General features: G+C 38.8%; 1 protein-coding gene and 1 pseudogene across 1 annotated transcript; both read left to right on the top strand.

The window, feature by feature from the left end:
* The first annotated feature begins 1,741 nt into the window (after nucleotides 1–1,741).
* LOC148959948 (steryl-sulfatase pseudogene) lies at nucleotides 1,742–4,554 on the top strand (annotated as a pseudogene).
* A 3,201-nt stretch (nucleotides 4,555–7,755) lies between these two features.
* Nucleotides 7,756–12,895, top strand: LOC135683505 (steryl-sulfatase). The gene has a single exon (XM_065198769.2). It carries the CDS (start codon nucleotides 7,913–7,915, stop codon nucleotides 9,671–9,673), a length of 1,761 nt encoding a protein of 586 aa, XP_065054841.2. The 5' UTR covers nucleotides 7,756–7,912; the 3' UTR covers nucleotides 9,674–12,895.
* Nucleotides 12,896–12,977: the final 82 nt, after the last annotated feature.

Genomic DNA, 12,977 nt, shown 5'->3' with positions numbered 1-12,977 from the left:
CACGACGCACGAAAGACCAAACTAGTTATTGATCAAATAACAGAACGCAACATTGTTGATCAAACATGAGAACAAAAGAGAAGTTTTACGAAATGTTTGATGAAAATTATATTTTGCAAAACATCGTAAAAGATCGTAAAACATCGTAAAATATCGTAAAACATGATCTCAAAAAGGATTAAACCCGCTACTCCAAGCGCTAAGCCTCGCTCTTACCTGCCTCGTTTGCGCATTTCCTTCGCCCCATTCATCCACTCTCCCTGCGTTAGTCATACTTGTTTGTGCATACTCTTTTGCGTCAACTTGCATCGCACTCTTTGTTGCATTGCGTATACTAGTAGGAACACTTTCACTAAGGAAACCCACCCTCTATTATAGTATTATTTTAAGAACTACACTATGGATTGACTCAGCTTATACATACGTATCTTGACACATTCGCTTATACATACATATTCCTATTGTTTTTCTAGCTTGTTTTTCCTCTTATGTAGACACCTAAGATTAGCACATTTACATCTTTTATTTGTACAAGGAACTAGTTTGACATATATATATCGTTCTCTACGAGTCCTGAGTTAGTTTAGAGTTAGAGCATTGTGAGCACGTACACTTCGCTCTTGTGAAAGGCTTAGTGTTACAAGTCGTACAACGATATACGTTTGAGAAAACTATATCTGTGTTTATTTGTTGTGTCATTCTGAAGTTTTGCCGAACATTTAGCTCGGAACCTGCCGTATTTAGGAACCAATTTACATTGCACAAGACCGTCGCTAACGGGGGAGGGGGGCGGGGGTGCGGCACCCCCTTAGAAAATCCTTGTCGGCAAATTTTGGAAAATTAGAGTGTGTCGGGTGTTGCTTTCAAGCTTTGGCAAACAGTGGGGATAAGATGAAGATAAGACCGATAAAGTATCACTAAAAGCCCTCAGCAATTCAAAATAGATACAGATAGCGCTGTGGGTGTCATGGAGAGGCAAATGAACACCAAAAATTTCAAATGACTCCCTGTCAGCCGCCAAAATCTAGAGCAGGCACGAAGCCAGAGCGGGAAACAGGGGCGAAGCCAAAAAGATTTTTCGGAGGGGTAAAGTTTTGCTTTCTGCCAACAAAAGGGCATGTCTCACTATTTTTGGGTGTGGTCATGAGACAAGTACTTTTATATGCTGCTTTTATGTGTTTCTACTTTAACGTTTATAATTCTAAAAGTTAAATTTGAAGTATTTTTAGTGCCATGCTTTGAAAGTTGAACTGTTACAGAAGTCCTAATAAGTTACACATGTTACAAAAAGATTAAAATTCTACTACAGGGTAAGAAAAACATTATGTGCTGACGGACAAAGAGCGAGGGGAGAGCACCCTCCTATATCGACGCCCCTGGCGGCAATGCCGAGTTAAGATCGGATCGTCAATTGAGCGAAGCGAAGGAGCTCGGTGCTTGTTATTTGAAGGCATAAACTTAAAGGGCCTTTCCAGCCAAATTTTGCAATTGCATTTTATTGGCTAATCTAATAGAGTGGAACCTGCTGATCACGAATTCGTTATTTGTTTTTCGATATTTTTTACAGTTTGTGAGATATAAGCTCTTGCATTTCGATAATTGAATTGAATTAACCGACAAAAATTTTTCGGTTTGGTGACACCATAGTTCATAGAACTATTTTGAATTTTTCGTAGCTCACAACTCGCAATTTTGAGTTTCTCGTAGCTCACAACTATTTTAGTGCCTTTCTTGATGCAGGTAGTTAGAGGAGATAATAATCAACAAAACATAACAATTTTTGGAGCTTTTAAAGATAATTTTAAAAAATAGGCTCTTTTAGTTTACGCAGTTACGAGGGGAAAAAGGCAGTGGCCTGTCGTTGTTGGATACGTTTTAAAACAGATCAATCATTATTTCTTGGAATTTCGATAAGACAGAAAACACCACAGCAAGCACCGCGACTGTAAATGCTTGAAATTTGCGATTGGCGGCTTATTTTTCATATATTAACATCAATTCATAAATTTAAGTGTAATATAAGGCAATTCACCAAATTTTACATCGATATTCGAAAGAGATGTGAACGAAATCAATCCTTACTTTTACCAAATTCATAAGGGCTCGGTATGGAGGAAGTACCTTTTTGCCACTATTCAAAATGGCGGAAGTGAAAAAATTTGCCTCACAGCAAACCTGTGAGTTAGACATCTAGCGCCGAAGGCGCATCTATATCATTGGTGGCTTTTGACAGGCACCCAGATAGAGACCAGTTACCCTATACCGGACTGCTATCGGAGCGGAGTAACTTTCATATCGGATAGGGGTTTGACTTACACTACGCCACACAAATCTGATACACAACGCTCTGATTAGCGAAGTGAAAATCACTCCGCTCTGGAGGTGATACGAAAATCACTCCGGAGTCACTCCGAAGCGGAGCGTTTTAGTGTAATCGCACGAATCAGATATGCTCCACTTTGAAACAAAGGATTTTCTTATTGTTTTCTGCTTGAAGCAGTGAACAATGGCGCTTTCTTAAACCGGAAGCTCTTCGGGTGATTTGAAAGCAATCAATTATCTGAATTCTCGCCGTCGTATAGCTTTGTTCCTGTATATCTTTCTTAACAACACTCATTGCAAGATTCACCGAATCCGGCGGACAGCCTATCCTGACGTTCTTCCTTCTTACACATTCAACCGGAAGCTCTTCGAGTGATTTAGAAGCAGGGTCTGTATCAATTTCTTGAAAACAATACAAGATGAATGCAGGGATGTGTAGCTCGACAACCATCTTTCTTGTGTGTACCTTTTTAGCACTATTGAGTAACGTTTTTGGACTGAAAATCGATCCGCAGAAACCGCAAAATTTCGTTATCCTGATGGTGGACGACCTTGGAATCGGTGACGTAGGATGTTTTGGAAATGATACGATCAAAACGCCAAATATTGACAAACTTGCAAGTGAAGGAGTAAAGCTTGAACATGGCTTGGCTGCGGCGCCAGTTTGCACACCTAGTAGGGCTGCTTTTTTAACAGGTCGATATGCTGTTCGATCTGGTATGGTTGGATGGCCAAATGATAATAAAGTCCTCGTTCGAACTGCTCTGACAGGCGGACTCCCCTCCGAGGAGGTCACCTTTGCCAAGATCTTGAAGCAACATGGGTATAAAACAGCATTCGTAGGTAAATGGCATCTTGGTATGAGCTGCAATACGTCCAAGGATTTTTGCCACCACCCAAAGAATCATGGATTTAGCCACTTTTACGGACTACCCCATACTAACCTAAGAGAGTGTGCAGATAACTTCTCCCCCGAATTGAATGATTTCGACAAAATGCTGAAGATGCTTTTCACTTCATTTGTTGTAATATTCCCAGCGTTAATCGCATTGTCTAGATTTGGTATGATTAAGGTCGCGGTGGTTGCTTTTCTTTTCCTGTCTTACTTGTTCGTTATCTATGTGCCAGAAATGGCGAAGATTGTGGCCCATAACTGGTTTGACTGCATATTAATGAGAGGCAAGGAAGTTGTAGAGCAGCCGATTAACCTTGGTACGTTGACGCACAGGCTCACATCAGATGCAACAGAGTTCATTGAGAAACACCAAGATGATCCGTTTTTGCTTTTTATGTCCTTTGCCAAGGTGCATACTGCGTTGAAAACTAGCAAAAATTTTGTGAATCACAGTAAACATGGAAGATACGGCGATAATGTTGAAGAAATGGACTGGGCCGTCGGTAAGATTTTGAGCAAGATTGAAGAGCTTGGCCTTTTTGATGATACGATGGTATATTTCACCTCTGACCATGGCCCACATCTCGAGGAAGTTGCAAGAGATGGTGAAATGTGCGGGGGCTTTCAAGGCATCTTCAAAGGTGGAAAAGGGACGAATTGGGAAGGTGGTATCAGAGTCCCTACAATAGCTCGATGGCCAAAAAGAATACCTCCTGGTACTAAAACTGATGTGCCAACAAGCAGTTTGGATTTCTTTCCAACAGTGCTAAAAGTGGCTGGAATAAAAGTTCCGGAAAATAGAGTCCTGGATGGAGAGGATATTCTAGAAGTTTTGACTGGCAAAGCTTCAGATCGATTTCAAGAAAGGTTTATTTTTCACTACTGTGACGCAGTGATTCAAGCAGTGACATTTGCAGATAACGAAAGTTCCAAGGTCTGGAAAATACATTACATAACTCCGCAATTCAGTCCAGGAACAGAAGCATGCATGCAACATTCTCTTTGCCCTTGTTTTGGTGAGGGTGTAAATATACACGATCCTCCTTTAGTATTTGACTTAGGCTCAGATCCCGGGGAGAAGAGCCCCCTTGATACAAACACAGCTTTTATTCGACGTTTGCTACGAAAAACAAAGTCTGCAGTGGAAAGACACAACCTGACAATACAAGCAGTCCCATCACAGTTATCGTCGCGAGCATTTCTTCCCTGGATGCAGCTTTGTTGCAATCCTCCGTTTTGCTCGTGCAAGGAAAATTTTCCCTTCGAACTTATACCCTTTGACTAAGGACCTTTAGCAGTTTATCCACAATATAAATTTCAATCTGAATCAAGGTGGAGCAGAAAATGTCTTTTTTAATTCAATTCCTTTCTTCGTCAAGGCTGATTTATACGAGCATACTACTAGCGCCAGTCGGATGGCGGGGGTGCGGGGGTATATGGGTAACTAAGCCTAGTTTTGGGCGGGGATGTGCAATTTTGGTTCAAAGTTTGGATCCATAATTCCATTTCTGAAAGAAGTATGTATTTTTAATCATAGCATTCCAGATAGCCATTCCCTTTGTAAACAAGAAAAGGATTCACATTTCATAGTAGGAATGGAGAAGAGTGTTAGGAAACTTTGTGCTGCGCAGCATCATATTCTCACGAACCATCACAATAGGTGATATTCTTGTTGTTATTTTTTAGCACTAGCTGTTAAGCTTGTCACTTCGTCTTGAGATTTTATATAATGGCTGCAGAGCAATTGTGCAAATCACATAATACTAATATTTAGTTCATTAATACTTTTTATTGCTATGTTTTGTAATTGGGAGTATCTTTAGAGTAATTATTTTTGCGTTAAACTATTACATACGCTTGTGATATACATTAATATTATACAATCTGAATTTCAAAAAAATTATAAGCAACAGTAACAGAACAAAATTACAAGAAAGAATAGAAAAATTACATGAAAGTGTTAAAAGAGAGGGATACGGCAGCTTCTAATTTAAGGGGAATTTTATGAGGAGAGATGAAAAAGAGATTTTCAGAATTCATTGAAATGGAGTGGAGCAGAGTGGTCGGCTGTATTTATACTAATATTGGTATAGTAACAAGTTGAAAAGAAATTTACTGAATAAATTTTTGCTTGGTTTGGAGCGAATCTCTTCTGGTACTTGGTTCCAGATTTTGATAACAATAAAGGTAATCTGTTCTCACCAGAGGGAGAGACAAGCGTTTTTCGTAACCTGGCGTGTTTTATAGTTGTATCTTTACACTAATTTTCTAAAATAATTCAGAAAGAACTTGGGTGCAGTTGTTGTTGTAAACATCGTACATACATTTTGCGGTTTCTAATTTAAAGAAATCTTCGAAGTTGAGGATGCCAAGTTTAGAAAACAGGGGTTTTGAATCTGTTCTATAATAATCAGCAAAATACATAATTCTGACTGCTCTTTTAAGGCTTCCGTTTAAATTGGCAGTAATGCATTTAGAAGCATTTCCCCAGTAAACAAGATCATAGCTCAAATGGGGGGATATAAAAGCATGATACAATTGTCTTAGAATATCTAATGATACATTGTGTCTCATTTTTGCCAGAATCCCAATGCCTTTTGAGATTTTCGTGTTGACATGTTGGGTATGTTGCTTCCAGGTAAGCTTGTCGTCTATCAGGACGCCAAGGTATTTAATACAATAATTTTGTTTAATGGAAATGTTGTCTATTTTAATATCAAAGCTGTAGTCAAATTTTTTGTTTTTAGAGATAATGAGGTAATTTGATTTATCCACATTTAGCGATAAACGTTTAGCTGAGAGCCACGTTGAGACATTTTTAAGTTCGTTATTTATGATGGGTTCAAGATCCTTTGCGTTATTGTGAGAAAAGAAGATACTTGTAAGAAAAGAAGATAGAATTTAGGAATTTCGGAACACGAAGGCAAGTCATTGATGCAGAGGCGGATCCAGAGTGAGATCCTTGGTGCACAGAACTCCGTCAGTTTTCCAACATACAGCTAATAATAGTGTTGCCTGAAACAAGTATTATTTAAAAATTGAAACCTAAAAATTCTTCAAAGTTTTATCATAGTCTCTTCAAAATCTTAAAATTGCCAGTTTCTTCTCTGTCGTGTTTTTTAAACGATTTTCCAGACGCTGTGGAGGACAACAGCAGTCAATCCTAGAACTCGGAAATAAACATTTTGTGCCTCGGAAGTGAATGAATTGAAACAATAAACTGTTCGTTTGCAACACGGATGAAACAGCATCTGGAACTCGGAAATGATACCATATTTGTAAGAGAGCTGTACAGTGGCCCGTAGTTGATTGGCTACCTATTGTTTCTGTTCTATTGTGGAACTGCAAAACATTGAATTCGAAATGGCAAAATGCAGATGTCTTATACTCACGACCATCGCAGCATTCTAGCAGATTATTAAACATTTGAGATAAAACCAGGAGATATCGTTAATTTTCCAGGAGTGTTAACTATCTTTGCTTTAAATTGCAGTCTTTGATGGCACGGAAAACCTATGCTCAGACGGAACACCATATTTTGATGAATAGGCTGGTGTCTACGGAGGCAAAACAACAAATTGCAAGCAAAACAAAGGGGAAAAAACTTTGCTGTGGCATCCAAAACAAACAAAGGGTATTGAGAAAGGGAGGGGGTTGAAAAAATATAGAATCTTGATTTAGTGAGTAGATAGTACCTACCCCCCCCCCCCCCACCTCAATGGTACCAAAATGCATAAATATGAATAATAATGTTATCTTATGCACAATGATCAATGCATTATCTGAAAGTCCCTATCCTTGGCCTGGAACTCAGTCAGGTTTTTTGCTGGATTCGCCTCTGTTATGTACAGAAGAAAAAGTAGAGGACCTAGTACACTTCCTTGGGGTACACCATGTTTTATGTTTTGGTGGCTCAGACAGGGTTCCGTTTATGCAAACTTTTTGGGTTCTATTTTCAAGGTATGATTTGAACCAATTCAAGGCAGATCCTCTGATGCCGTAATAGCTTATTTTATCTAGCAATATTCATAACAGTTTCTGTAAACAATGAAAGAAAAAGTAACTAAATCACATCTTTGTACAAATGTGTTAAGAAAATAATGCACGGAGTGGCAAAAAATTGTTGCTGGATATGTTTTAAAACAGATCAATCATTATTTCCTGGAATTTCGATGAGACAGAAAACACCACAGCAAGCACCGCGACTGTAAATGCTTGAAATTTGCGAACGACGGCTTATTTGTCCAATATTAACATCAATTCATAAATTTAAGTGCAATTTAAGGCCACTCACCAAATTTCACTTCGATATTCGAAAGAGATGTGAACGAAATCAATCCTTACTTTTACCATATCTATAAGGGCTCAGTAAGGCTGAAGTAAACAAATTTGCCTCACAGCGTACCTGTGAGTTAGACATCTAGCGCTTTCGGCGCTTCTATATCATTGGTGGCTTTTGACAGGCACCCAGATAGAGACCACAAACAAAGACTTCAAAATTTTATCTCGTGACACTGAATTCTCGTCGTCGTATCGCTTTGTTCCTGTATATCTTTCTTAACAACACTCATTGCAAGATTCACCGAATCCGGCGGACAGCCTATCCTGCCGTTCTTCCTTCTTACACATTAAACCGGAAGCTCTTCGAGTGATTTAGAAGCAGGGTCTGTATCAATTTCTTGAAAACAATACAAGATGAATGCAGGGATGTGTAGCTCGACAACCATCTTTCTTGTGTGTACCTTTTTAGCACTATTGAGTAACGTTTTTGGACTGAAAATCGATCCGCAGAAACCGCAAAATTTCGTTATCCTGATGGTGGACGACCTTGGAATCGGTGACGTAGGATGTTTTGGAAATGATACGATCAAAACGCCAAATATTGACAAACTTGCAAGTGAAGGAGTAAAGCTTGAACATGGCTTGGCTGCGGCGCCAGTTTGCACACCTAGTAGGGCTGCTTTTTTAACAGGTCGATATGCTGTTCGATCTGGTATGGTTGGATGGCCAAATGATAATAAAGTCCTCGTTCGAACTGCTCTGACAGGCGGACTCCCCTCCGAGGAGGTCACCTTTGCCAAGATCTTGAAGCAACATGGGTATAAAACAGCATTCGTAGGTAAATGGCATCTTGGTATGAGCTGCAATACGTCCAAGGATTTTTGCCACCACCCAAAGAATCATGGATTTAGCCACTTTTACGGACTACCCCATACTAACCAAAGAGAATGTGCAGAAAACTTCTCCCCCGAATTGAATGATTTCGACAAAATGCTGAAGACGCTTTTCACTGCATTTGTTGTAATATTCCCAGCGTTAATCGCATTGTCTAGATTTGGTATGATTAAGGTCGCGGTGTTTGCTTTTCTTTTCCTGTCTTACTTGTTCGTTATCTATGTGCCAGAAATGGCGAATATTGTGGCCCATAACCGGTTTGACTGCATACTAATGAGAGGCGAGGAAGTTGTAGAGCAGCCGATTAATCTTGGTACGTTGACGCACAGGCTCACATCAGATGCAACAGAGTTCATTGAGAAACACCAAGATGATCCGTTTTTGCTTTTTATGTCCTTTGCAAAGGTGCATACTGCGTTGAAAACTAGCGAAAACTTTGTGAATCACAGTAAGCATGGAAGATACGGCGATAATGTTGAAGAAATGGACTGGGCCGTCGGTAAGATTTTAAGCAAGATTGAAGAGCTTGGCCTTTTTGATGATACGATGGTATATTTCACCTCTGACCATGGCCCACATCTCGAGGAAGTTTCAAGAGATGGTGAAATGTGCGGGGGCTTTCAAGGCATCTTCAAAGGTGGAAAAGGGACGAATTGGGAAGGTGGTATCAGAGTCCCTACAATAGCTCGATGGCCAAAGAGAATACCTCCTGGTACTAAAACTGATGTGCCAACAAGCAGTTTGGATTTCTTTCCAACAGTGCTAAAAATGGCTGGAATAAAAGTTCCGGAAAATAGAGTCCTGGATGGAGAGGATATTCTAGAAGTTTTGACTGGCAAAGCTTCAGATCGATTTCAAGAAAAGTTTATTTTTCACTACTGTGACGCAGTGATTCAAGCAGTAACATTTGCCGATAACGAAAGTTCCAAGGTCTGGAAAATACATTACATAACTCCGCAATTCAGTCCAGGAACAGAAGCATGCATGCAACATTCTCTTTGCCCTTGTTTTGGTGAGGGTGTAAATATACACGATCCTCCTTTAGTATTTGACTTAGGCTCAGATCCCGGGGAGAAGAGCCCCCTTGATACAGACACATCTGTTATTCGACGTTTGCTACGAAAAACAAAGTCTGCAGTGGAAAGACACAATCTGACAATACAAGCAGTCCCATCACAGTTATCGTCGCGAGCATTTCTTCCCTGGATGCAGCTTTGTTGCAATCCTCCGTTTTGCTCGTGCAAGGAAAATTTTCCCTTCGAACTTATACCCTTTGACTAAGGACCTTTAGCAGTTTATCTCCACAATATAAATTTCAATCTGTATCAAGGTGGAGCAGAAAATGTCTTTTTTAATTCAGTTCCTTTCTTCGTCAAGGCTGATTTATACGAGCATACTACTAGCGCCAGTCGGATGGCGGGGGTGCGGGGGGTATATGGGTAACTAAGCCTTGTTTTGGGCAGGGACGTGCAATTTTGGTTCAAAGTTTGGATCCATAATTCCATTTCTGAAAAAAGTATGTATTTTTAATCACAGCATTTCAGATAGCCATTCCCTTTGTAAACAAGAAAAGGATTCACATTTCATAGTAGGAATGGGGAAGAGTGTTAGGAAATTTTGTGCTGCGCAGCATCATATTCCCACGAACCATCACAATAGGTGATATTCTTGTTGTTATTTTGTAGCACTAGCTGTTAAGCTTGTCACTTCGTCTTGAGATTTTATATAATGGCTGCAGAGCAATTGTGCAACTCACATAATACTAATATTTAGTTCATTAATAATTTTTATTGCTATGTTTTGTAATTGGGATTATCTTTAAAGAAATTATTTTTGCGTTAAACTATTACATACGCTTGTGATATACATTAATATTATACAATCTGAATTTCAAAAAAATTATAAGCAACAGTAACAGAACAAAATTACAAGAAAGAATAGAAAAATTACATGAAAGTGGAAGAAGAGGGGGATACGGCAGCTTCTAATTTAAGGTGAATTTTATGAGGAGAGATGAAAAAGAGATTTTCAGAATTCATTGAAATGGAGTGGAGCAGAGTGGTCGGCTGTATTTATACTAATATTGGTATAGTAACAAGTTGAAAAGAAATTTTCTGCTTATATTTTTGCTTGGTTTGGAGCGAATCTCTTCTGGTATTTGGTTCCAGATTTTGATACCAATAAAGGTATTAAATGTTTTTCGACAGTCTGTTCTCACCAGAGGGAGAGATAAGTGTTTTTCGTAACCTGGCGTGTTTTATAGTTGTTTCTTACACAAATTTTCTGAAATAATTCAGAAAGAACTTGGGTGCAGTTGTTGTTGTAAACATCGTACATACATTTTGCGGTTTCTAATTTAAAGAAATCTTCGAAGTTGAGGATGCCAAGTTTAGAAAACAGGGGTTTTGAATCTGTTCTATAATAATCAGCAAAATACATAATTCTGACTGCTCTTTTAAGGCTTCTGTTTAAATTGGCAGAAATGCATTTAGAAGCATTTCCCCAGTTAACAAGATCATAGCTTAAATGGGGGGATATAAAAGCATGATACAATTGTCTTAGAATATCCAATGATACATTGTGTCTCATTTTTGCCAGAATCCCAATGCCTTTTGAGATTTTCGTGTTGACATGTTGGGTATGTTGCTTCCAGGTAAGCTTATCGTCTATCAGAACGCCAAGGTATTTAATACAATTATTTTGTTTAATGGGAATGTTGTCTATTTTAATATCAAAGCTGTAGTCAAATTTTTTGTTTTTAGAGATAATGAGGTAATTTGATTTATCCACATTTAGCGATGAACGTTTAGCTGAGAGCCACGTTGAGACATTTTTAAGTTCGTTATTTATGATGGGTTCAAGATCCTTTGCGTTATTGTGAGAAAAGAAGATACTTGTAAGAAAAGAAGATAGAATTTAGGAATTTCGGACCACGAAGGCAAGTCATTGATGCAGAGGCGGATCCAGAGTGAGTTCCTTGGTGCACAGAACTCCGTCAGTTTTCCAACATACAGCTAATAATAGTGTTGCCTGAAACAAGTATTATTTAAAAATTGAAACCTAAAAATTCTTCAAAGTTTTATCATAGTCTCTTCAAAATCTTAAAATTGCCAGTTTCTTCTCTGTCGTGTTTTTGAAACGATTTTCCAGACGCTGTGGAGGACAACAGCAGTCAATCCTAGAACTCGAAAATAAACATTTTGTGCCTCGGAAGTGAATGAATTGAAACAATAAACTGTTCGTTTGTAACACGGATGGAACAGCATCTGGAACTCGGAAATGATACCATATTTGTAAGAGAGCTGTACAGTGGCCCGTAGTTGATTGGCTACCTATTGTTTCTGTTCTATTGTGGAACTGAAAAACATTGAATTCGAAATGGCAAAATGCAGATGTCTTGTACTCACGACCATCGCAGCATTCTAGCAGATTATTGAACATTTGAGATAAAACCAGGAGATATCGTTAATTTTCCAGGAGTGTTAACTATCTTTGCTTTAAATTGCAGTCTTTGATGGCACGGAAAACCTATGCTCAGCCGGAACACCATATTTTGATGAATAGGCTGGTGTCTACGCAGGCAAAACAACAAATTGCAAGCCAAACAAAAGAGAAAAACTTTGCTGTGGCATCCAAAACAAACAAAGGGTATTGAGAAAGGGAAGGGGTTGAAAAAATCTAGAATCTAGATTTAGTGAGTAGATAGTACCTACCCCCCCCCCCCCCTCAATGGCACCAAAATGCATAAATATGAATAATAATGTTATCTTATGCACAATGATCAATGCATTATCTGAAAGTCCCTATCCTTGGCCTGGAACTCAGTCAGGTTTTTTGCTGGATCCGCCCCTGTGATGTACAGAAGAAAAAGTAGAGGACCTAGTACACTTCCTTGGGGTACACCATGTTTTATATTTTAGGGCTCAGACAGGGTTCCGTTTATGCAAACTTTTTGGGTTCTATTTTCAAGGTATGATTTGAACCAATTCAAGGCAGATCCTCTTATGCCGTAATAGCTTATTTTATCTAGCAATATTCATAACAGTTTCTGTAAACAAAGAAAGAAAAAGTAACTAAATCACATCTTTGTACAAATGTGTTAAGAAAATAATACATGGAGTGGCAAAAAATTTTTGCTGGATATGTTTTAAAACAGATCAATCATTATTTCCTGGAATTTCGATGAGACAGAAAACACCACAGCAAGCACCGCGACTGTAAATGCTTGGAATTTGCGAACGACGGCTTATTTGTCCAATATTAACAACAATTCAAAAATTTAAGTGCAATTTAAGGCCATTCACAAAATTTCACTTCGATATTCGAAAGAGAAGTGAACGAAATCAATCCTTACTGTTATCATATTTATAAGGGCTCAGAAAGGCTGAAGTAAACAAATTTGCCTCACAGCGTACCTGTGAGTTAGACATCTAGCGCTTTCGGCGCTTCTATATCATTGGTGGCTTTTGACAGGCACCCAGATAGAGACCACAAACAAAGACTTCAAAATTTTATCTCGTGACACTGAATTCTCGTCGTCGTATAGCTTTTTTCCTGTATATCTTTTTTAACAACACTCATTGCA

Source organism: Rhopilema esculentum, chromosome 7 (assembly GCF_057945365.1).
Source record: "Rhopilema esculentum isolate cy_ngs chromosome 7, ASM5794536v1, whole genome shotgun sequence".
In the NCBI taxonomy this organism is placed as follows: Eukaryota; Metazoa; Cnidaria; class Scyphozoa; order Rhizostomeae; family Rhizostomatidae; genus Rhopilema; species Rhopilema esculentum.
Note: the sequence above shows the minus strand (reverse complement) of the source record. Positions and strands in the feature narration are given on the sequence as shown.

Excerpts from the sequence above, each read along its gene's own strand:
- LOC135683505 (XM_065198769.2), top strand. The coding sequence starts at position 7,913 with ATGAATGCAGGGATGTGTAGCTCGACAACCATCTTTCTTGTGTGTACC.